The 25,509-nt window shown below is 52.3% G+C and overlaps 1 protein-coding gene across 8 annotated transcripts in view; it reads right to left on the bottom strand.

Annotated features, from left to right (window-relative positions):
* Window positions 1-25,509, bottom strand: part of BCAR3 (BCAR3 adaptor protein, NSP family member) — a 238,749-nt gene that overhangs the window by 20,786 nt on the left and 192,454 nt on the right. For 4 of the 8 annotated variants that reach the window (XM_078072737.1, XM_036118099.2, XM_036118107.2 and 1 more), the window contains 5 exons: window positions 10,905-11,096; window positions 10,444-10,572; window positions 6,717-7,159; window positions 3,483-3,586; window positions 1,778-2,430 (listed from right to left, as the gene is read on the bottom strand). In XM_078072737.1, coding sequence (XP_077928863.1) covers window positions 1,778-2,430; window positions 3,483-3,586; window positions 6,717-7,159; window positions 10,444-10,572; window positions 10,905-11,096 — 1,521 coding nt within the window. The remainder of the gene's footprint in view (window positions 1-1,777; window positions 2,431-3,482; window positions 3,587-6,716; window positions 7,160-10,443; window positions 10,573-10,904; window positions 11,097-25,509) is intronic. The other 4 variants (XM_036118081.2, XM_036118136.2, XM_036118129.2 and 1 more) reach the window with 1 other exon arrangement.

The raw sequence follows: 25,509 nt of genomic DNA, 5'->3' as shown, positions 1-25,509 counted from the left end.
AGGCAAACAGGGGAGATGGGCCCAACCAGGAGGACAAAAGGCAAAGAAAGAAACCAAACAAGAAAAAGGGCAGGCTTCATGTTCCTTCAGTCGAGAACAGATTTGAGCTCTAGATTCACGGTTGCCAAGGTGGTGGGAACGTTCTAGACCCTCCTGCCAAAGGGTAGTCAGGCATTTCACCTCCGCCTAGACCCTCCTAGGTCCTCCAAGCACTGAAGACACAGGGAAGAAGGATCATTTCCTCCTGGGAATTGGGCTGTTCTGCCAATCCCGATCCATGTTTCTACAAGGAGCTTCCTCTCTCTGGAGAACTCAGGCGGACTCACTCCAGACTCCTGGCCGGTTGGCGTACCAGGGCCCAGGCCAGGAACCAGAACAGGAGTGTTAAATCCTCTTACTGCCCAAACGGGTTCAGCCCGCTTTCACGTGAGGTAAGCATTTAATATGACCTGTGAGCCCTGCCCAAGGACACCTAGCCCACCACGTGAACAAACCCTTGTTCTTCAGCACTGCCCCTCTCCTGGTTCTCTCCCCAGGGCGAGCCCCCCCGCCTCCTGCCCCTCCAACACACACACATGGGGACCATCACCCAGGCCTCTTCCAGGTGCTGGGTTTGTGGAGCTCAGAACAGCTAGCACCTGCTTCAAGTTCCTCAAGGCTGTTTTGAGAGGCCTTCTGTCCCCCTAAGAGGTCCATCAACTAGGGACTTCCCAGGGGGTGCTCAGAGACTACATTTCCTGCCGTGAGTCATGACGCAGGAAATTTATTTAGGAAAATTCAGTTCCTAGACAGGCCCTGAACTTTGAAGGTTATTGACTAATGAGCTACAAATGAATAAGGGGTTTAAATCTCACTAAGGCCTTACCTGTCACTCCAAAGCACAGATCTATCTATAACTGAGGGGAAGGTTGAGCCCCCCAGCCTGAGACACTTGCTTTCTAGAAAGATCTGTCTGAAGGATAACCTTGCCATGGGGTCACTTATGCACAAAAGCTGCCCATATCTAAAAGAAATGCTTCCTATCAAAATTGATGATGTAAACATATATTTAGTCACACGAAATGATAGTCATGCTATGTTGTTTGGTCAAAGACACTGGGTTTAAAAGAGTTATGTTTAGAAAAAAATACAATAAAACAGAATCATCTGTTTAGGCCTGTGGGAAACACATCCATGCGCATGAAATTATTTACATGTATCTGTTTGCAGAGCAAATGTTAACCACGGTGATCATCAGGAAAGTACACTTTGTGTAATTTTCTTCTTTTCTCTTAAACTGTATTTTATAATTTTTCTAAACTGACCAAGTATTACTTGTGCAAAAAATCAAGGGTAAATTTAAAAATGTCTATTCTTAAGTCCATTTTAGTAACAATAAATATGTGTTGAGTGTGTATACGTACATATAATGCATCATGTATAATAAAATAAAAATAACCTGGGCTCTGTGACGCCAGAAAGTACATTTTCATCTACAGTCCTCTTTCCTTGGACTTGGCTTTCCCAGTTCTGACGGAGCTGAGGCCAGGGAGGACCCTGCAGCTGGCGGGAGAGGCCCGCCATCCCTCTGCCCGAGGGGAGTTCTACAAGCTTCGAGCCCGGGCAAAGGTTGTCCCAGGCCTGTGCTTCCCACCCTTTAAATACATCCCCGCCCAGGTTATCTTCTGACTTTTTCTCTGAGCCACGCATTTCAAGGGTGAGGTGGAGCGAGGCCAGCCTGCCAACTCCTTCCAAACGTTCCGAAGCCAGAACAAAACCCACCTGCCTGGCCACTTACCACGCAGTCCGTGCTCAGCATGTGCTGGGCAATGACCTTGGGGTCGTGCTGAGTGAACAGTTCTTTCGCCCGCTTCAGCAGTGCTGTTTCCAGGGGCTTGTTCTCAGGAGGAAGGAGCTTCGACTCAAAGTCGTTGGGTCTGAATGAGGAGGCCGTCTCCAGACGGGGCTGCACAAACTCGGCCTCCTCCTCCTCCGGCCCCTGGTCCATCTGCACGGCTGGCGCCGCCCAAGGCCCTGCCCCGTCATCGTCGAGGATCAAGTAGTTGGTGCCGGAGTTCCGGGGACCCGGCACCCCGTTCTGCTTGGCCGTTAGCAGCTCCACGTAACTGTCCTGGGCACAGAGGGGGGGCCTCGCCCCCCTGTCGCAGCCCGCAGCGAAGGCTGGGTTCAGTTCACAGTAGTTGGCGTCTGAGTTGAGCCAGGTGGATGGAGACGCGGGAGCCTTGAGGAAGGGTGCCTTGCAGGGCTTGGGCGGCGGCTTGGGGCACAGCTGGCTGTCTGAGCCCCTCAGGGCCTCCCCTGCCCTAGCGTCCGAGGAGACCCTCCGAACCAATGCCGGGCTCAGGGTGGGCTCGCTGCCCGTCCTGAAAACCGGTGAGTTTGGGCGGGGGCTTGTGTCCACCCCCGGGGACTGCGGGGGCAACTTACAGCCTGTGGAGGAAAAGAGAGGGTCAGGAAAAGCTCAGCTGCGCGGGGAACACAAAGCAAAACTGGAGTGACAACTCCTCAGCTCTCCATTCATGCCCTTGGGTTTCAACTTTCACTTCCCAAAGATAACTCGGTAGGACCTCCCCACGCCCAATCTAGCGCAGTCCAGAGCATTTCGAGGGCTGGCTGGCTGCACCCCACTTCTGGGGGGATTCTAAATCCCAGTGACTTCCAGCAGCTGGGCTGCAGTGTCATTTTATGATCAGAGGAGGTTAGTCCAGTCAGAACAGGACAAGACATGGCGCCTGGAGGTCAGTGAGTAATCTAGTCTTGCCCTAAGGAACAGAAGTCTTTAGTCACATAGCATGAGGGCCTGAGTCACTCTCACGGCCAGGGCGGATCCAGCCAGCCTTGAGGGAGAGCCAGAGGCACCCCAGGAAGGGGGGACAAGATGCTGAGCTAACATAGAAGTGGTTCACCAAAGGGCATTAGGAAAATCACCCTGTGGTCCCAAGGAAGGTCAGTTATAAAAATAATGAACAACCATCCATGGCTCACTGACACAGTTGCTTACGAGGTCTGCCCACATCCCACAGCTCCTCGTTCTCTGGCTGCAAATGGAGAATGGAGAGGAGAGTGGTCCCCCAGGAAGCCCAGCACTGAGCCAGCCCCCTCCGCCCAGGGAGGGCACAGAGAGAGTGCGCCTCTGTCGTGAAGGCTACCAGTTAGCGGGTGAGCATGGGTCAGAAAACCTGGGTTCAAATGCTGGCTTCACCGCGGACTGGACGGGTAACTCTGGATGAGTTATTTCACCTCTGTGCCTCAGTGTCCTCAGCAAGAAGAGGGTAATCATTCCCGCTCTGAAGGTTTGTTATGAGGCTTGAAAGCTAGCTAGCACCCATAAAATGACCTCATCTGGATACAGTTGCACAAACCCCTTACCCTCCAGCCTTGTGTCGTCCCCACATCAGGGGACCAGACAGAGCAGGGAAACAGCCTGAAAGAAATCAGGCTAACACTGTCACCCTCCTCCCAGAAAAGTCCCAAAGACCTACCAAGTGGCAGGTAACTTTCCGACTGGTGCGCTTTGAGGGATAAGGCTCTTCTGTCCTGCATGTGATCCAGGGAGGCTGGCTGGCTACCACTCTTCTCTTTATTTCTGAAGCAGAAGGTAAGTGGAGCAGAAATGTGTCATTAAATCGTAAAACCTTTAGGCAGCGTCATGGAAAGTTTTTAAGAGAACAGACTGCTTAGAAGGCGAGTGGTACAGCACATCCCAACGGTAATGTCTGCTGGAGGAGGAAATTGCTGCTGGGGGCGGTTCACACAGGACTGTACTCTGGGCTCCATCCCCGCGTCCCCACGACCAACCCAGTTAGGTCCCAGGCTGCCTCCTCTGAGCCCTTCCAGCCGGATGAGCAGAACAGAGCAAAGATCTCATCTCTCAGGAAAATCTGATGAACTGGAATGTGTACTTTTAACAGAGCTTAAAATTACTTACAGACCCAGGAGCAGTGACTTGTTTAACTAAAATGCGTTTTCCACCATGCCTCGTGATGTCAGTTAGGAAGGAGGCTGTGGGGCAGTCTGCATTTCAGCGCAAGTCACCATGTCCCCCAGACAATCCGCAGGATCACCCAGGGAGCCAGCCACTCTCATCCTCCTGGAAGGACGAGGGCCGCACAGCCGGCCTCCTGCTGAGCTGGGGAAGTGCCCAGGCCTTCACTAAGCCGGGCGCTGGGAGGCACAGGGTGCAGCCCCCGCATGGAAGCGGAGAGATGTCACTCTCCACACAATTTGCTGGCACCCCTCTGCTTCCCTGCCTATTCAGACTGGGAGTTTCTCTAGCCCCCACAAACAGAATCTCTTCTTTGCTAGAAGAGACTGCACCGCACCAGTCAAGTTGTAATGAACTTTAATCAGCCCTCCCACAAGCTTAGGTTATAGAAATTGAAAAGTTCTTTCCTACCTTTGCAAGCACCAAAGGAAAAAGCAACCCCCCCCAAAAAAACCCCAAACGCCCAGCAACAGAGAAATTCCAGCAACCCCTCAGAGATAAGGCAGGGTAGAGGGCAAATTCCAAAAGGCAATGGCTTCGGCCAAGCGGTACTTCTGCAGTGATCTTCAGAGCAGCCAGACTCCACTGGCCCAGAACCCCCACCTGGGGCGCACCCCGCCAGCCGGCCAACCAGCGGGCCGGACGTCAGCGAAGGTGCGGGCGCCCGAGGGCGCGGGGGGAAGGGGGAGGGCAGGGCGCTTGGCAGCAGGAGGCGCTTCCCTGCGGAGCCCGCCCCACCCCCACGGTTAGACATTCCCAGCCCTGCGGCTGCCCAAAAAGTAGCAGGGCTTAAAAAACTCTGCTTTCACTGGGCAATCAGGCTCTGTTAGGCCTGCCTCATTGACCGAGAGGCTTTCTCAGTCTGTCTTTCATGTCTTATCTTTAAAAAATAAATTTCTATTCTAAATCCGGGTCCCTGAGGGCAGACCAGGAGGCAGGCCTTCCTGCCCAGCACCGCACTGGGCAGGGGTTCTGGGCATTGCCCAATACTCCCTGGCTCTGGTCAGGACATTACCTTTTTCTTCCTCCGTTGAGCAGCCAATCCCCACACTCACAAAAGAAACAGGAAGAAGTACCCCTTTAATATTTTTAAGGGATCTCCAGTCCATTCTTATTACTAAGAAAAGGAGAATTTCTATGTATCAGTTCTTGCCTCCCTCCCTGCAACTGAGTCCTACATTCTACTGCCCTCCAGAAATATTAATTATGATTATTCACACCTACATAGTCCTTTGGCATTGTTCTAAGCACTTTGCAAGTCTTCGATCATTTAACCCTCACAAAGCCCATCATTCCAGCTGGGAAAAGTGAGGCCCAGAGAAGGTAAGTAGCTTGGTCGGTGGCGGACCAGCATCTGCGGCCAGGCAGGCAGCGTCCACAGCCAGACTCTGACTAACAGGGACCGGGAGCTCTGTGGCGGCACACGGCCTAGGTTGTATTACTCAGACTCCTGTGTTTTGCTTCTGAATTTTTGCAGTCTACCAATTACAGTTTATGACATTTCCTCCTGTCCAGAAAGAAAACCAGTGAGCGCAATAAAACATGTGGGTTTAGGTGTGTAAGTTTAGATGCCAGGGAGCCAGAGAAGGGGGGCTGTGTTACCCAGGGGCTGGAGCTAATCTACACCCTTCCAGGCCCGCCTTTTCCCTGCTCTCCTTTTCTGGAACAGTCAGCAGCACGGGCACCCAACTCCATGAGAGACGGGTCCTATGCGAAGACAGCACGCGCCACTGGTCATCGAGGGCAGGGCGCCTCAGCTGGGCATCCAGTTCTCTGGAATCTTCTCTCTCCCACCCCCAGGTTCAGGGCACAGCCCTCCAGTCTCTCAGGGTCCCCCATCTTCTCTCACCGAGTCAACCACCCTTTCCATGTGGACCAAGCCCTAATCTAAGCCTTCAGGCTGAACTCCCCTCGCAAACCCCCAAACTGCTGCTGGACACTGGCACTCAGAGCTAAGCCTACAGTCGAGTCTCCTGCAGATGCAGCAACTGGTTTTTCCTCTGAAGTCCATCCCCGCTGAGCCCTCCTGTGGTCTCCCACTGGCCCTTCTCCCACCTTCCCCACACGCACAGGAGCCCCAGGAAGCCAAGGTCCCAGGCTCTCCCTCCACTACCCCCGCACAGGCTGACCCTCCAGCCTCACTGACCGGTCTTCCTGCGCCAAGCTCCCTCCCTGCCCCTGCAACCCATCGCCACCCTGCTCTGTTCTCAGGGCATTCACCATGTCATGTCTCTGAGGCTCCCTCAAACCACTTAGCCCGGCTTTAAGGCCTCCATGATCTGGCTGGGGTCACCTTCCTGAGCCCGCCCCACCAGCCCCTTACGTGGGCCCTTTGCTTGAGGCCCACCGATCTACCCACTCGAAGCAACTCTCACCCCCTCCTACTGCTCCACGCATGCTCACACTGAGCCCCCACCTGGAACGCCCTCCCCTCCGCAGTGTCTGTCCAAATTTCCCCCAGGCTTCAGACCAGCCGGAATCCTCCTTTCTGCACAAATCTCCCCTGGCCAACCCTCCCCTTCCTCAGCAACTGCCTCATTTCACGTGGGCACCAACTCAATCGGGAACTCATCCCTCCTGACAGCTATTCCAGTAACACTTGGCATTCGCAGTAACACCTACTGTTCCTCGGTTCCCGGGTGAGCCCCTCATCTGCCTCACTGAGGCCGGGCCCGTCCCGAGCGGCCCCGCCGGCCCCAGCCCCCGCACCCCCTGCGGGGCCCTGACCCACCTGAGGAGGTTTCCCTTGGGCGAGCTCTGCTCCCGGGCCTGGACGCCGCCCACGGTGAGGCTCAGCCTCTTGCCCACGTCCGGCCTGCCGTCGGCCAGGCTGCCGTCCGGGGCCCGGCCCGGGGAGGTGCCGTAGCGCTCCTGCAGACAGCGCAGCGGCACCGTCCTGTTGATGGGCTGGAAGATGATGGCGCCGCTCTGCTGGGAGACGGGCCGCCGGTTGCCCACGTAGCAGCGCACCAGGCCGGGGATGGAGTCGAAGCTCTCCGTCTCAAACTGGTACTGCACACGGCTGTAGGCCTCGCTGAGCCGCAGCACCGTCCGGTGGATCTTGAAGTGCTGAGCCAGGTTCTTCCACTGACAGGTCAGGACGAAGTTCCCGGGGCTGGACAGAGAGTCACGAACCAGGAAGTCGCCATCCCGCTGCACGAGGTTTTCTGACACCTTGGGGACAAAACGGTGAGGGGTCGGAAAGGCAAGCGAACATTCCTTTTCAAAGCGGCACCGCCCTCCACTTCTCCGGGCCAACGGAGGACAACGCTACTCTGACTCTTCCTCTTCAGGCAGCTCTTTAGTTTTTCAAATGTTAGATTCTCAGAAGACCCCCTCCTGCACCTAGAACTAGTAGCCGCCCACCTACCGCGCCGAGGACTACTGTGGGCGCCGGGCCCCCGGAGGGAGGGAAGCGGGCCAGCGTCCCCAGCGGCTTGGAGCTCCACCCAGTCTACCTCGGCGAAGGCAAGAAAGCAGCAGGTATGGTATGTCGGGTGTTGTAGAGGGAAGGGAGAAGTCAACCGGCAAGGGAGATAAGAAGTGCCTGGGAGGGGACGAGGGCTGCTGAGACAGGCTGGTCAGGGGGGTGTCATAAGACGACGACGTGTACGCAGACCTGAAGCAAGTAAAGTGACAGAAAATGAAAGAAAGAAGAAAAGGCATGGCCAGGGAGCCTGATCCCTCCCCACCCCCAACAGGCGGAGGAGCGGGTTTTGTTGGCTGGGAGGAGGGGTCCACACGCAGGGGGAGGCCAGGCACTGTAGAAGCGGAGACTTGAGTGCGGTGCTGGGCACGCCACTCGTTGGAGGGCCTGTCACCAAGTCAGCTCCGTGTCTCATCTCACTGGCGGATTATATATTTGCATACATAATCTATGCAAAGCACCAGACAGCGCCTGGAACGTGGTAGGTGCTCAAAAATTGTTAACTATGGAGATGCTGATGTTTATAGCAAAAGGAGGATCTGTACTGTGTTGCAGATGGTCGTTCCTATAGCCAGACCACCTGGGTTTGCATTCTGGCTCTACTGGGTGATTTTGGACAAGTTACATCTCTTTGTGGTTTAGTTACATCACCTGTAAAATGGGGATAATGTCACCTACGCAGTAGCTACAAAGATTTAATGGAGTGAAGTGTTAGCTGTAACTACCATTATTACTGTTACAGTGTGCCGTTCGACAACCTGAAATGATGTGTGGCTGAAAATCTATACTCGTTGCAAGTGGGAAACAAAGTTTATGATCACAATAAAGAGAAGGATGGTGGTGACGGTCATCAGTTTCATAAAACTTTGACATTTCTCCCAGGATATTCCAACATTGGATCAGTTTGCGTAGAAGAGTGTGCTACCATGGTTACCTTAAAATTGTATCTTTGCCTTAAAAATATGTTTTCACACAGAAATTCCATTTCTTGGGATTGAGCCTGAGGAAATAATTATAAACATAGTAGTTATCTTAAAGGATGTTGGTGAGGGTGCCCACCAAAGAGTGGGGCACGCATACAATGGACATACACACAATGTAGGATGGTGTAGAAGACTATCTTACGGCAGAAGAAAATGCCCAGAATGTATCATTAAATGAAGACAATGGGCTGCAAAAGTCTATGTGGTATGATCTCATACTTGCAAAGCCTGGGAGGAGGAATTATATCAAAATGTTCAGAGTGGCTATCTCCAGGAGAGAAAATTATGGGTGAGAGTTTCATTTTCTTCATTTTATACTCTGTATAGTCTACAATTTTATTTTTTATTTTTTTTTTAAATATTTTATTTGACAGAGAGAGAGACAGAGAGAGAGGGAACACAAGCAGGGGGGAGTGGGAGAGGGAGAAGCAGGCTTCCCGCTGAGCAGGGAGCCCAATGCGGGGCTCGATCCCAGGATCTTGGGATCATGACCTGGGCCGAAGGCAGACGCTTAACAACTGAGCCACCCAGTCTACAATTGTGAATCAATTTTAAACTAAAAAAAAAAAAAAAAGGAAGTTAGAATAGGGATTATTTCTTTGATAGTGCTGAGAAATCTGCTATGCTAAAAAAAATTGTCACAATATGATGCCCTTCCCCCCACCCCCCCCCCACCCCTTTTCGGTCATGTTGTCCTGGGTGAATGACTGGCCAGATCAGGTTACGATAAAAACCCAAGAGAAATTCTACACCCTGATTCTGCACTTACATTTTTCAGTTTCCATACTCTTAAAAAAACCACTCACGCCTATCACCCCAAAAGACAATCACACAGAGTACATTCTAGGCCGGGGGGGCTGGGGTCGCTGGTATAATTCCTCTACTTCCTAGCTCCAGCCAGGGGCCCAGGCAGGGGAAGGATGGAGCGTGAACAGTCACCAGCCCCACGAGGGCACTGGCGTCCTTGCTGCCCTGTGCCACCCGCCCTGACGATATGCTCTCTTCCCCTGAAATTAAACTACGGCCTTAAGAGAGAAGCTCCAGACGGTAGGAGGCTGCAGGCAGCCGGCCAGGAGTTCAGTGATCTGAACCACAAGCCAGCCTCGTACCTCCTCAGATGCTCCCCCTGCGGCCACGGCCTCCGGCGCGCTCTGGCTCTGCAGACCACAGAACACCGGCCTCCCGGGCCCGGGGACATGTGCTTTGGGTTCCTGACCTTAGTTCTTCCCAAGGTCTCCTTGGAGACAGACCTACGTTACTACAGTCCGCTTTATTATATTTGCTTTTAGCTGAGCTGGGGCTTGCTCCGCCTGTGGGGGGGGCACTGGAGGGTGAGCCCGCGGGTGGGCAGTGTGCTGGCTCTGCCGGGGGGGGGCGCTGGAGGGCGAGCCCGCGGGTGGGCAGTGTGCTGGCTCCGCCGGGGGGGGGGGGCACTGGAGGGCGAGCCCGCGGGTGGGCAGTGTGCTGGCTCCGCCGGGGGGGGGGGGGCGCTGGAGGGTGAGCCCGCGGGTGGGCAGTGTGCTGGCTCCGCCGGGGGGGGGGGGGGGCGCTGGAGGGCGAGCCCGCGGGTGGGCAGTGTGCTGGCTCCGCGGGGGGGGGGGGGCGCTGGAGGGTGAGCCGCGGGTGGGCAGTGTGCTGGCGTTTGGGCGCTGGAGGGTGAGCCCGCGGGTGGGCAGTGTGCTGGCTCCGCCGGGGGGGGGCGCTGGAGGGTGAGCCGCGGGTGGGCAGTGTGCTGGCTCCACCGGGGGGGGGGGGGGCGCTGGAGGGTGAGCCCGCGGGTGGGCAGTGTGCTGGCTCCGCGGGGGGGGGGGGGGGGCGCTGGAGGGCGAGCCCGCGGGTGGGCAGTGTGCTGGCTCCGCGGGGGGGGGGGGGGCGCTGGAGGGCGAGCCCGCGGGTGGGCAGTGTGCTGGCTCCGCGGGGGGGGGGGGGCGCTGGAGGGTGAGCCCGCGGGTGGGCAGTGTGCTGGCGTTTGGACGCTGGAGGGTGAGCCGCGGTGGGCAGTGTGCTGGCGTGAGGCCGGCCGCGCGCTGGCAGGAAGGCGCGGGTACCTGGCGGGGGATGCGTCCGTGGTACCAGGCGTGACTCCGCAGGTCCTCGCCGCTCAGCAGCAGCTCCTCCTCCAGCTCCTTCTTCAGCCGCTCAGGGGTCCTGTCCATAATGTGCCTCTCCTTGGAGAACTGCAACACAGGGTCACCGGTGACGTCCCCCCGCCCTGCCGGGGACGGCCAGGCCCACCAGCCGGAAAGGCCCGCCCGCCTCACGGTCAGCTAATCAAGCCAGGATATGCCGAAAGCCTCGTGCAGGTAGGCAAGCCTGGATAATGATCACAATTAGCTGTGACCTTTCCTTTCTCCGCTGCAGGTATGTAGTCACATTTTCAGCTACCCACGGGGACTATGAGAGGAGACGGGCGAGCTGTTCCTGTTATCAGTGGGCTCCGAGAGCCGCTGAAGACAAGGGGCGCTGGCTAGGGGGCGCCACAGAGAGATGAGCGGGGAGGGAGGCACACCTCAGCCAGGGGACCTTCCTCCTTCTCCCTGGGGACTGTCTGCACACGGAGCCAGGAAGGACAGCCGTCCTCGGATGGCCCATGGTCCGGAGCCGGGAAGGACAGCCGTCCAAAGTGCAGTACCCGGGCTGACGACGGTAATGGCCCCGAATTCTTTGCTACTGGCAAACTGCAATCAGGAACTGAGTTCACCTTTAGAAACATTTAGAGCGAGCGGACAGAAGAATTTTGTCTCTTGAATCTAACAACACAAGTCTGACTCTGTGTATTTTGTCTTTTTAATTTCATTTTTCTGATATTTCATTTTTATGACAGATTAGAACTTGAAACTTAAAAAACTGGTGTCTCGCCTCTTGAGGGTTTGAGAATCGCGGATACAGGTCATGGCATGGTGGCCGGGGCGGGAGTCCGGGAGGGCCACACTGGCTCCAGGTTTCATTTAGAATCCACGCCCACTTTCATGGGAGCTGAACTTGGACACCTGCCTGGTTCCCAGCAAAACCAGGCTCACGGATCACTGGCTGAAGGTCATGGGAGCAGGAAAACGCTGGGTCCTTGTGTTTTCCCAAGTTCCCCAACTTGGCCTCAAAAGCCTCTAGGAATCACCGGATTCTCATCCCACTGCTCTGCACCTCAGCCAGGGAAGAGGCCCAAATCCTTCTGCACCCAAGGAAAAGGAAACAGACTTGGGATTTTTATAGCCCTCAAGTCTCTGTGGGCACACTGGCCCAGGAGGGCGCCGGCTGCAGAGGATTCAGGGCCGCTCAGGGTGGGGCTCTGGTTTCCCAACTGCTCACTTCTCCCGCTCCGCTTTCCCACCACCCTGCCCCACAGAGCGGACTCCTGCACCGCAGAGATGCCCACGTGGGCCATGCCAGCTGCCCACAGGCGTCCGCAGCGTCCCACATCCATCATTAATTATGCCCAGTCACATCTGAACACAGCTCATTGGGAAGACTTGAGTCCAGAATGCAGATTGTCAACCAGGCCGCATTCACTGATAGTTTATTATCTGTCTTGCCTCCCACTGGATTTTAAGTTTCAAGAGAGCGGAAACCCACCTGCCTTCCTACCGCCCTGCAGCAATGCCTGAACGTATTAGGCTCTCCTCAGTCACTGAATGAACCAATACCCCAAGATGAGGTCTCTCTAGCCTCTTCTTCGTTACAGAGCCCTTCCTCTTCAATCTCAAACTATTCGAAGCCCCATGTCAGCTGAGCATGTTGCCACACAACTAAAGGATGTCATTCCCCAATTTTCCTTGGCCAAGGAAAGGCGCACTGCCGCTTAGGGGGACTTCTAAGCTGAGATGTGACGGCTGGAGCTGCGGCGCCATCTTGGACACGAGGAGGGAGCTGCATCCTTCAAATGGGGCAGCAGAGGCCCCAACAGGCCCAGATCCCTCACAACGGTCCCAGATTGCCCACCTCCAGATATTTCGTGTGATTTTCTGTCCTGTTTGAGCCCATATTTTGGTTGTTCCTGTTACTGGCAGCTGAACTAAAATCCTAACCCATACTATGACCCTAGCTTCTATTTGGCCACCCTGACAGTCTTTACGCAGAGCCTGAATGCCTTGTACTGTGCCCTGGGCCCACTTCTTCTTGGCCCGAGCTCTGAAAATGTAGTCATCAGGAGTCATACCCCCTGTGTAACCCTCCACTCAAACTGTATTCACCCAGACCCAAAAAGTTGTTCCCTTATTTCTCTTTACAGCCAGTCTCCTTCCTCCCTGATGCCCAATACCCAGGCCACTTCCCACCATCACCCCCTCTCTCTTCTTCTCAGCATCCTTCACAAATAGCAAGATTTCTTAGCATTTTATAAACAACAATCCTTCATTCCAGATTTTGAAATAATACCGTTTTACACTTGTTACCAGAAATATAAAATCTGCTATCTTGTTACTTTTGCCCTAATTCCTTAGAGGAAAATCCACAATTACTGTTCTCCCCCCACTGTGGACTGTGGAGATGGGGCATGATAGGGCACTGCAGGAAAGTACCGAGGGAGGAGAGAAAAGGGGGTCAGAAAGATTGACCCTCCCTTGAGATGGAAACTCAGACTTCAAAAACTGTGCCCTTAAGCTCTTACATAATTTGTGCAAAGTCAGGAGGTTACACAATTGACTAGATTTATAATTTGGGGGAGAGGGGAGAAGGAGGAAGGGAGGGAGGGAGGGAGACAGATCCAGAGCAAGCAAGCAATTGCAAGCAAGGGCTCTTCATTTCAAACCAGTGAGAGCTGGTTCTACTACACTAAAAAGAGCCAGGCTGGCCTCCGGAAGCCTCCACCTCAGCAGATGATGTGGGCAACATCTCTCAAACAGCTGAACAAGGCAATTCAAAAGTCACCCACGTAGGGTCGCCCTCATGATTACATTAGTAGTTATTTTGGGGGTGAATGCCTTCTAGAACTTTCACATACTCTTTAATCACACACATTAATGCACCTTCTAATTATTTTTCCGAAGTGCCTATATTTTGTGAGCCTTGCCCTTGCCAACTACGATCGTGCCACTATATATAAGTACTTTGATGGGCTGTCAACTTCATGGTGGGTGAGGGGTGACCATATAGGAAAATTTGGCAAAATGTATCCATTTGCATCTTTGAGAGCACTGTGATGGACATTTGTGCTCCCTGGGGACCAAGCACGACATTCCTGCTTCACAGGATAGGTCACATGGGACTGTGATGTCGGCAGAATTCCGTCGGCTTGCCCCCAACAACCAGAACTTCTGCTAACAGTGTGCCCCTCCACTTAACTGCAGCCATCTGGGCCGAATGTGAATTTCCCCCTGAAATGCAGCCATTTCAGGCATGGCCTAGGCTACTTTTGGGGTCTTTGGGGCCACAAAAGAAATTCTAGCAATTTAGGGTAACACAGCAGTACCGCTGTCCTTAGCAATGGCTTTATCTCTTCGGTGTCGTCACCGGCGTCCTTTGAAGTTCTGACTGATTCCACTAATGCCCTAAGAAGCCTCCTGGCCTTCCTGAGATTACCTTCTGAGGAAAGAGCAGAAGAGAGAAGTCCCTATTCCTACAGTTACATGCATCATTATCTTATGCCCGGCCCAGAATTATGCATGAGACCAGCCGAAGAGGAAGTACAGGTCCCCGCACTCCAGCGCCTTCCCATCTCGGGAGAGTAAAGAGCACACAACCCCTTCATACCAATCTGTCCCCCTCCTATAGGCTCACCTCCCAGCTCATCTTTCCCAACGCTTTCACATTTGTTTCTGCAGACATCTTATGAACGCAATGTGCCTCAAAGACTGGACCCGAGTCATTCTCAGTCTTCTGTGAGCACGGGCCAGCGGGCATCTGTGACAGAGGGCACTGTGGCACCCAGAGCTGGTACCATATAGCCGGGCTCTGTCAGCAAGTTTACACTGAATGGAAAGCAGTCCTCACTGGCCCTTTGCATTTTATGTTCTTCAACTACCAGAGAGACAGATAGCAAGAAAACCCATGAATAATTGCTATCTCACCCAGATGCTATAAATGTTACTAACAAGCACATTATAGTACACACCTTCTCCTCCATGCTCAAGTTCTCTAACTGCTCACCCCTGAACTGGAACTTCATGCCTAGAAGGCAAGTCTGATTCTGTGTTACCCGAGCCCCTTATGTTGAGGAGAGGAGGTGGCAGTGGGTGGGCTGGAGGCAGAGTCCAGTTTCTCTAGCCCCCAGCGCAGGCTCCGGATCCAGCCATCCTGAGCTCCTCCACCCCCCACAGTAGCTGGGGTGCACCCTCCAGAGAAAGCGGAGCTGCTAGGCTTTAGATCAAGAACATTCTGCCTGTGAGCTCTGCCAGGTTCATTCGAGTGACCAGATCCACCCACGGCCCCCAGCAGAGAAAGATGTGGGCAGGCCCCATGTCTCCTACTCCGAGGCTTTGCCTGAATTGGATCTACCAGAAATTTGAGAGTTCTCTTTGGGGGAGGGGAGGGGTGCAAGAAAAGGGGCTATGGACGTAAATTAAGTAATCAGAATACCTTGAGCAGGAAAGAAAGAGAGGGAGGGAGGGTTAGTAACTACTATATCATGGTTTCCCACTCACATGGCTCCACTTCCAAAATTTCATCTTGTCCCAGTCATTAGTTCTGGGGGCTGAGATGAGGGAGGTGAGTTGATAACTAGGGCAAATGCAGGGGGTGGATGAGGCCCACACCTGTCCTACCAAACTGAAGTTTAGTTAGAAAATTCACTCGTTACCGGAATTGTTGCTTTTCAGGGAAATCTGAGTCCAGCTACCTCCTTCCTGCTGCCAGCCTCTTAATAACCTGGATGCCACAGCACAGTACGTAAGCACGGCCAGCCCTCTCCCTCCATCCACGGGCCACGTGCCACTGACTGGCTGTGTGGCTTTGGTTAAATGACTTTACCTCTCCACAGAGCCTCAGGCTCCTGGTCTGCAAAATGGGGATGATAGTACGTGACGAGATGTTAATCAGGATGGAATGGGTCCATTTTGGGAAAGCACTCACAACATCCCTGGGACACAGCACGGTTAACTGTTATCAGAGACATACCAGAATGCTACCCATCTGGTTACAGAAAAGAAACGCTTCACCCCGGAGGTGCTTTCAGTCTGATGCACAGATGCGTAGGGGGTGGGTGCCTGGGAGGGAAGCAGTTAAGGAAACCAGCCGCGTGTCCACGGGCTGCCTCGCACGCCCGCCCGCCCACCACCTCTGGTCCGGCTACACCGCCAGGACCAGTCCCAGCTTGCTGCGGCCTGCTCCAAAAATCATGCCTATCGCTCTGAATCTGGACTGAACATCTCTGCAGCCCCACACAGCCCCAGCAAGTCTGTTCTTGACTGGCTGCAACAGCCAGAGCCCAGGGGATGGTCGGAAAACACATTCCGGACGTGCAGAGCCAGCTCCACAAACGTGCTGGGAACGTTGATTAACACGGAAACCCACATTTCAACAGCTCTCCCAGAAAGAAAAAGCTGTTCCAGCCCAGGAGGAATGGAGCGCGGGGTCTCCTCCCGCAAGGGCTGCCTGACATTAGCGCCTGCATTTCAAATCAGGCGCAACAATAGGCCCGGGCCTCCTCAGAGGAGGTCTGCGCTCCTAAGTTTGGGGCCAAGGGAGGGTGTGCACACAGTAAGCTGTGGGAAAGCCCCAGAGAAGGCGCGACACTCATTTGTATGCAGGAGACAGCAGAGCCGATTACAAAAAGATGTCATCTGCATTATAATTTTTATTTTACTCTGTTCCTACCTCTAAGAAAAGCTTCCCAGTTCCCATAGAATTGTAAATTGTGCAAATCACCTGGGAAAGACTGGAAAGGCACCACTTTGTGGCCATCAACAATCATGGCCAAGCAATATGCCAACGTATTTGCCGGCAGGGGATGACACCCTGGGCCCTACCCTCAGGAGGGCACAGTGCTCTCGGAAGACCACACGCAGAGCAACCGTGGAAACTCAGCCCTGAGCTCGGGAGACACACTGCCCGGAACTTATCCCTGCCCTTCTGCTCTGGAGCCTGGGCAAGTTACTCCATCTCACTGGCCTTCGGGTTTCCCTGTCCCAATGAGAAAAGTGGCTGTGGCCCCATGTGGGGGGGAGGGGGGTGCGCCATGGGACTAGAAGCCTACAGTTGCTGCACCTCACACTGACCCACCATGTGCAGCCGACTGGTGGAGAATGAAATCCACGGGCAAAGAGAAGAGGAACAAGAGATGGTGTCCCGGCAGCACGCACGTCTAAGCCCCAGCTGACTCCAACCACCAGCAAACTCCCCTTGTGACCTAAGCTAGTTTGCCCTGGCCTCCTGTTACCTGTGCCAAAGGGGTCCTGATCCAGAAAGGCAGGGATCAGATGGAGGGGAGTCGGACACTGAGGGGTTAGACCTTCACACTCCAGATAGTGAGTCACCAAAAATCTCTGCCTAGATTTTCAACAGGCAACAGGTACAAAAAAAGATGCTTTTAGACAGATCAATCTGGCTGCAGTGGGCAGAAGGGCCCGGCTGGGGCCCGGGGCACAAAGCCAGTTCGAGACTTTTGAAATGTGCTGATGATGGCCAAATTTCTATCTCTAGCCCTTGGGGTGGGTGCTGGGATACTGACCAGAATCCACTCCAGAACTTGGATGTCGATATAAATCAACGGAACCCATCTCTGCAAAGCCCGCCCTTCTCCCCCTTTCCTGGTCACCGGCCCCTCTGCCCTCATTACCCAAACGAGAACCCTCAGAACAGGCTCCATCAATCAAGAACCTCCTGATTCTACCTCTTACCAAATGCATTCTAACCCCCACTGAGGTTACTGGGTTCTGTTCTCCCTGAACTTCTGCAATAGCCTCATAACAACCTCCCTACCTGTCTCTGCTCCTACACTCTCCCACCTATGAGGCCACCCACTTATCACAGCTTCCTGGCTGGGAGATGTTAGTCAAGGGGTGCCCCAGCAAGGGCTGACAGGAGATCCAGAGACTCTTCTAGCACCCCCACAAAAAACCTGATGGGCTCCTATGCCTGGTTTTTACTCTCCCAGGGCTCAGACCTGGTTCCGGGGGGACACAGACCCCTAACCTGCCCTGTCCTCCTAGACCCCTGAACTCTGAATGCATTTCTTTTAACCCCAGTGAAGTGACCCACCCCCTTTGCAATATACTGACACCGCATACCGGGATCCATGTCTGAATCCGCTAGAAGGCCTGGATCACAAGAGGGCTATGGATGCCTATGTGAGGACAAAGTAACTGGCAGAGGTTTGACCGGGGCGGGGGAGGAACGGGCCAGGGTACTGCCGTTACGCAGTGGGAGTCCATGAGTCGGCAAGGTCACCCCTGCAGAGGCTCCTGGCAGGAGTCCAGGCTGGGCAATGGGGAGAGGAGAGAGTGGGAGCTGGACGAGGCAGGCAGGGGCCTTGAAGGCCTAACTAAGCCAATCTGTTCTTCTCTAATCCACTAATGACGGCTAGCCAGTGAGGCAGTGTGGTTGGCGGGACATAAGCTCTTTGAGGACAGAGGCCAGGCCACATGTGCCTTTGGCTCCCCGAGCCGAGCCTCGTGCCTGGCACACGGCAGGTGCCCAGGAAACACTTACTGACCGGAGCCAAGCTTCCTGCCACCGGGTGGGGAGAAAAAGAGAGTCTGGAGGTCAGTCAAGAACAGGTGACCCCGGCCACCTTTCTAGACTTTGCCTACCTTGCTTCTGCATGCGCCAAGAGGCTAAGAGGTCTCACTCCCTGGGACTCCCTGATCTAAGGCACAGAAAGCACGGGCACCAGCACCTGGCCTGGTGCCCGGCAGGCGCTGGCTTGAAATGATGTAGAATTTGCAAGCCCTGTCCAAGCAGGCTGGTAGCCACAAGAATGGAAAATAACTTAACTGGAGAATTTGTTTTTAAAGACTTATGAAATCCATCGGAAGGTTGTAGAGATAACTGGCGTCTGAGACTTGAGTTCTGATGGAATAAAAAAGCTAGAAGTTGGAACAACCGATTTCTCCTTAGGCATGGGGGGAGGGGAGAGAGAGAGAGAGAATGAAGAGGGAGGCAAGCTTCTGGGCTATTCTATCCCAGTCAGGAGTGGCGAGCCAGAGCACCCAGATTCTACTAGCTCTCAAACAAAGGCTTCCTTTCTTCTGCCCTGGGCGGTTTATTCAGTTGAGGGAGAGGTCAACAACAGTCCAGGCCTCTCATCAAGTAGCACCAAACAATTCGATTCTGGAAATCGAATCCAGAAATCATGATCACGAACAACACTGTAAGTGTGCCTGGTGTTGTGGATCATCACACAAAATTGGTTTATTTTCTGAGCGAAGCCTGCGTCCTCCTGCGAGCTGCTGGGAAACCCCTCAGGACGTGCCTTGAGCGGCCACCAGGTGGCCTGGGATGGGACAATGCAGGAGTCCAAAAGGACAGACCCTCATCTCGAATCCACCGGACCTGTAATGCCCTGGAGCCTGCGTCACTGCGGTCCTGAAATAAGCACGAACATACAAAGGGATTGAGCTCCCACTCTCAAAAAGCACACACTGGATAACCATGACACAAAGCATTCTGAAGCCTTGCTGAGGCCGCCACACACAGGACCGTCCTGCAAGTAAATCTGCCTAAAAATGAGATTCTTTGGAGATGTCAGGGACTCGGCGCCTTTGAGTCCCTGCCCTGTGTTGAATTTCAAGCAATGGACTAGTTTATAATCAAATTCCATAGTATATCAAGGGCTTTTTAGAAGATCGGGTGCTATTTTTTACCATTGAAAACCTGCATAAATTGATCATGAACCCACAGGATGAATAAATCCCAGTTACTCCTGCCACTCTTAACCCTGCCCACCGGCCAAAAAATAAAAATCCAGTTCTCCCCGAGCTTTAAGCCCAGCAACCCTGAGCAGGACCCCTCAGATGTTTTCATCGGAGGCAGAATGGAAGGAAAGAAGGTAGCACTGGTGGCAATCTTCAAGCCTTGATATGAAACAATTTGTATATTAGGTTCTGTGTCACCTTTTATCGACACTTTCTTTTTGGCTTGCCTAAAAATATTTTATTATACTCCAAAGATAAATGAAGAAAGGCTTGAATGTACTGACGCAGCTCTCCCGCTGGGTGCTAGGCTAGACAACCAGGATTTCCGTGCTAATGACTGTGATTAAAGCCAAAGGCTTTAGTTAAGTAAACAATTAACTTTGTAAATAAAAGCCCAAAGAGGAAAAAAAAATGTCAAATTAAAGTTTTAAATATCCCATTTAGTAGACAAAAGCAAATGGTGGCATGGGCAATTGGGCATTTCCGCCTGGTCCAGCCCAGTGCGTGGCACACGGCGGCCTGGCCATCGGCTCTGGGACACGTACAGCACGCAGCGGCACTGTATCCAAGGAGATGCCCCTCACACACAGCCACGGAGAATCTCCATACTGATTGCAACGGCTGCCTGACAGATGGCAAGAAAGTCGTTGCGGAAAGGTGCCTCATTCGAATTCACGCGCAGGTGCTCTCTGGGCTAGAAGGGAGAGACCCCGAGCATGTCCCCACCTTTTAAGTGTTGGGCTGTTGACAAATGGGGACCTCTGGTCTCACCGGGGCCCCTTCCCCTGAGCCTGCTCCTTTCAATCCTTACATTAAAGCTCAGTGAAACTTGGGGCTAGATTTGCTGGGAGACGCGGGCGTGGCTAAGAATGACTCCGTGGCCTGATGGGTCACAGCCTCTTTGAGGGGACAAGACATCTGAAGAGCAGCAATTTGGTGCAGTTCTCAGAGTTCTCTAGCTTATGTGAGGTCAGCGAGAGGTCTAGCCCCTTGTGAGAAAGGAATCAGTAGCGAAGACAGCTCATAAAATCTCAGAAAGTTTTAGCATTCTGAAACACTTCAATTAATTTGATGTTGATGTTTAAGTACCTTGATGACATAAATTCCTCCTTTCGAATCCTAGAAAGAATCTTATCTTCGGAAAAGATTCTGCAGATGGCTTTTGATGCCATTTTACCATTTTATAATTAAACCTGTATAATTTATTACAGTTAACACCAGATTCTTACTCCAGTGCCATTAAAAACAGATTTGCAATTTGCTGTTAAATTAAGATGCTTCGTTTCCCTATCACATGTGATTTTTCTTTTCACAGACAGGCGATGATGTGGGGGCCATCAGACCCTGGCGCAGACAGGAAACTGCAATCAAACCCACCGGAGAGCCCAAATCCAAGAGATTTCCTTTTTGTTCATTATCAAACCTTATCAAACACTTATCAAAAGAGGCTCATAAACCATGAATAGGAAATATGAAGAGAACATCTGTGGATCTCCTTTGTTTATGAAGGTTCTGAGAAATTTCCATTAAAATTCTGCTTTCCATGTGTGTGAATGAAAAAGACTAGTTTCATTTTAAATTGTGCAGGTTGAAGTCTTAACACGGTGCACCCCCTAGGCGCAGAAGTAACTTGATCCCCCTCAGGCTTAACTCATTGCATTAGGCTCCCCATTGTGATGGGTACCCGTAGCTCCCCTAGATGTTCAACCCCTGTTGCCTTTTATCCCCCATCATTCTCCACGCCTTCCCATCCTGCAGGGTCATGACGTTAGTGCTTTTGACGCTTGGCTTTATTTTGATGGAACACCAGGGGGGCTGAAAATTACTTTTTACAGGAGAGTGATGAGTTTAAAAACTGTAGGAGGAATTTGAAGTTGGACAGCATGCGGCACGCCCCACACCAACCGATGTGACTGTCTCCTTCACGATGGTTACCTACATGGGCGGGAAATTGCTCCACACGCTCCTTACACTGTAAGATCTCCTTCCCCCGCTGCCTGCCCCAGTGGCTTTGCCCATCATGTTCTTACCCTCTCGACAAAGCACCCATGGACTCACTCAGTGCTCAGCTCCAAGGGGGGCTCTCATCTTTCCCTGGCAAAAGATAAGCTGAAACACAATCACATTCTCAACAAGCCATTTGTTAGCATCTTGCCCTACTGAAAGCTGGGGAGGTACCTTCCCCTCTCGATCGAATTGAGATGATGACTTCCTGGGGCAGCCTGCAGAGAAGTGACAGCCAAATCATCCCCATGAGGCAGCCCTGTTTTCTGATTCCTCCCAGCGAGAAATCGGATGGCCACACTTAGGATGAAGGCTGAAGGTCACCACTTGCACTTAATCGTTTAGTGGGTCTGTGAAATAAAAGGTTTCAAATAAAAGCAGAGTACCAATCGACCCATGACAACCCCCGTCCACTGCTTTGCTCCCTTTAACCATGTCCTCAGCTTCCGAGAATACTTCTCTCACTGGGTCGGCACACAGGCTAAATGAGACAATGAAGTGAAACATTAATCACTGGGTCTGGCAGTGAGATTCCATTCAGTAAGAGTAGTCCTTCGTTAGCATCTATGGTGAAAGGAGAAACAGAGACTACCCTGGCTAAGGCAGACCCAGGATAAGGGTTTGGAGACCAGCTGACCGAAGTTCAGAATGCAAGGAGGTGCAAGCCAGAAATCTTTCCCGCTGGTAATTCAACCTTGTTAATTCATCTCGATCCAAATTATGAGTGATTTGGTGGAACATAGCTGTTCTCCAAAACAGATGTCCTATTTGCTCTTCAGTAGAATATCAGAAAATCAAAGTCAACTCAATTCAAATATAGTTGACCCTTGCACAACACAGGTGAGAACTGTGGAGGTCTACTCACATGCAGAGCTTTGGGGGTAAATACAGCACATTGCTCTAAATGTACTTTCTCTTTCTCATGATTTTCTTAATAACATTTTCTTTTCTCTAGCTTACTTTATTGTAAGGATGCAGCGTATAATACATAAAACACACAAAATAGGCATTAGTTGACTGTTTATGTTAGGCTTCCAGTAATCAGTGGGCTCTTACGATTTTTTTTTAAAGATTTTATTTATTTATTTGAGAGAGAGGGAGATAGAGTAAGAGTGAGCGGGGCGGGGAGGAGGAGAGTGGGAGGGAGAAGCAGGCTCCCCACTAAGCAGGGAGCCCGATGCGGGGTTCGATCCCAGGACCCCAGGATCACGACCCGAGCCGAAGGCAGCCGCCTAACCAACTGAGCCACCCAGGCTCCCCTCTTAGTAGTTAATTTATACATGAACTTTCCACGGAGGGGTTGTTCAGGGTCAACTGTATCATCCTTTTCTTAATTCACCTTGAATGAATGAGGCACCACTGAATAAACAAAACGCATCATGGTTGAAAGACACTAGGAGATGTAACTGGAAGAAAAGTGAGATATGCCAAACATATGGAGGAAAATCCAAAGATTCAGAAACCTTTCCAGCGTGGGGTGTAGAAAAAATGTCTTTTTCCAAATTTACCTCTCCAAAAGCATGCCATGACTAACAACTGTCTCAGACAATCTGTGTTAGGATAAAGCACATCATATGTCAGGGCCAAGTACACAGTAGGTTCTCAGCAAAACCAAATGATTCATCGCAAGATGGGTTTTGGCCAAGTATCGACTCCACCACTTCCAACAGACAACTCACATGTCACTTTAAAGGTTTATTTCTCCCAGAGGAGCTCAAAACACTTGATACTCACGTATCTCATTTAACAAGCTTTTGAAAACCACAATCACCATGCTAGAGCTCATGGCAGAAATGGGGAAACAGCAGCTGAACTTCAGAGAACCAGGGCACATAAAACAATACAACTCAGATCTGATGAATCAGTACAACATCCCTGGAGTTCAAAAGGTAGTAAGATTTCTATCTCCCAAGAGAAAACCTCACCAAGGCCCTGAACTTTCATGATTTGCTCAGACTTACAGAATAAGGGATTGACTAAAAACTAGAATCCAAGTCTCCCAAAGTATATAAAGAACTGGAAATGTTTAGTCCATACCGCACAGACTTAAGAGAAACATGAGGGCTGTGTGGAAATAGCTGAAGGCTTGGGCTGTTGCCATCACAAGATGATGGTCAAATATTCTTGGTTTAAGTCCCTAGGGAAACTAATCTAGAATCAGCCCCCCAACACATACACACAGTTTTATTTCTAAGTGTTCACTCATACCAGCCAATTTGGTTTAGAACAGACATGCTCACAATAATGCGAGGGAAGAAATGCATCTGAAGGGCTATGATGCCCCCTCAGCTGCAGAATAATGTAGACATTGCAAGGGCACAGACTTTGACTCAGTGCAAGGAAGGACCTTCTAGCAATTAGAGTTGTTCGCGTGTGGGGCGGGGAAAGCATTGCCTCAAGGGCACAGCCTGCTCCCATGTCTAGAAATGTCAAACATAAGGGTGAAATAATTTCCTATGAAGATTTAGGGCAGGAGGACCAGTGAGAAGGCTTCTACAGAATTTCAACCAAGAGATGGCGAGGCCTGAATTAGCACAGTACTGGTGGTAGGGAGGAAGAGACAGACGACAGAAATGTTTAGGAGTAAAATCATAAGACATAACTGATGAGATCTGAAAATAAAGAGTGGGGGGAAGAGGCATGGGAGCTCCTGGAAGATGCTGAGCCACCAACTGCCAACACAGAAGCACAGAGGGAGCGGGTGTGTGGAAGAGGCTGCACAGCCGGAGGTGCTTGTGCGAGTGGCTCTGTGGGGAGAAGGGCTGGACTGGGTGCGAGCTGGGGAATCCTCGGAATGAGGGGGAGCCTATCTCAACTGCCACCTAAGAGATGGGATGTTGAGGGCATATCAGAAGAGGGCTAGGGGACGCTGGATTTTAAGAGGCAGGCCAGATGGCGCGCCTGGGTGGCTCAGTCGGTTAAGCGTCTGCCTTCGGCTCAGGTCATGATCCCAGGGTCCTGGGATCGAGCCCCGCGTCGGGCTCCCTGCTCAGTGAGCCTGCTTCTCCCTCTCCCTCTGCCTACTGCTCCCCCTGCTTGTGCTCTCTCTCTGTCATATAAATAAATAAAATCTTAAAAAAAAAAAATTAAGAGGCAGGCCAGAAAGAGAAACTGAAGATAGTGTCTTAGTCTATCAGAACTTCTGTAAGAAAAATACCATACACGGAGTGGCTGAAGCCACAGACATACATTTCCCACAGTTCTGGAGGCAAGTCTAGGATCAAGGTGCCGGCAGACTGGGTGTGTGGCCTGCTTCCTTGTTCTAGAGAGCTCTTTTCCCACATGTCCTCACCTAGCAGAAGGGGCAGGAGAGCTGCCTGGGGTCTCTTGTAAGACCACTAATCCCATTCATAAGGGCTCCACCTACCACCTCCCAATACATCACACTCAAGGTTAGGATTTTGACGTGAATTTTGGGGGGACACAAAGATTTAGTCCCTAGCAATAGGGTGGGAGTGGTCAGGAAGGATCCAGGGGAATAAGTAGAGTGCGGTGTGCTAGCGGGCAAGAGAAGAGACTTTCAGGAAGGAAGAGCCAATAATGCCAAGTGCAGTAGAGTTCCAATAAAATCAGACTTGGACGGCATCCACTGGACTTGGCAAGGCTGCTGGTGGGGTGAAAGAGGCTGAGGGGTCATTGGGAAGTGAGGAAGCAGAGACTGTGTTCATCAGTGTTTGGGTGGAGGAAGATAGGGACCAGAAAATGAAGACATGGAAATAAGTAGTATTTTTAGACTGAGAAAGACTGAAGCATGTTTACAAACTAAGAGGCAAGTGGTGGAGAAGGACAGACTGAAGGTCCCTGAGGAAAGACCAATGGAGAGGAGTCTTTGAGGAGAGAGTGGTCATGGGCACAGGTGGCCGGGCCAGCCTTGGTCAGGGAGAGGGACACCTCATCCTCAGAGGAAGTGAGGATCTGGATCTGGATATAGCTGTGGCTTGTGGGGTCAGGGGTGGGGACGGGAAAATATTGTGCCTGATGGTCTTAACTGCTGCTGTGAAGAAACAAGACCTGAGTGTTTAAAAAGGGCTTAAAGAGAAGGTGGAGGGAGGCAGACCAGAGTGAGCTGAGCAGGGACAAGCAGAGCTGACAGGAGGCTTCAAGGACATAAGCATGAGCTGGGGGAGACGCTGGTTATGATCCTCAAGCTCATGCTCCCCACAAAGGGACCAAGCCCCAGACCTTTCCCCTCTCCCCATCCACACTGTTCACTGGTCCCGCTGGTCTGCACGATCCATTCGCCCACCATCTCTCCTTCCGCTCCGCAGCTGCAGCCTGAGGTCCAGTGTGTGAGGCTCGTGTATGCGCTCGCTCGCTCGCTCTCTC

The sequence above is a fragment of the Halichoerus grypus genome, chromosome 5 (assembly GCF_964656455.1).
Source record: "Halichoerus grypus chromosome 5, mHalGry1.hap1.1, whole genome shotgun sequence".
Classification (NCBI taxonomy): Eukaryota; Metazoa; Chordata; class Mammalia; order Carnivora; family Phocidae; genus Halichoerus; species Halichoerus grypus.
Note: the sequence above shows the minus strand (reverse complement) of the source record. Positions and strands in the feature narration are given on the sequence as shown.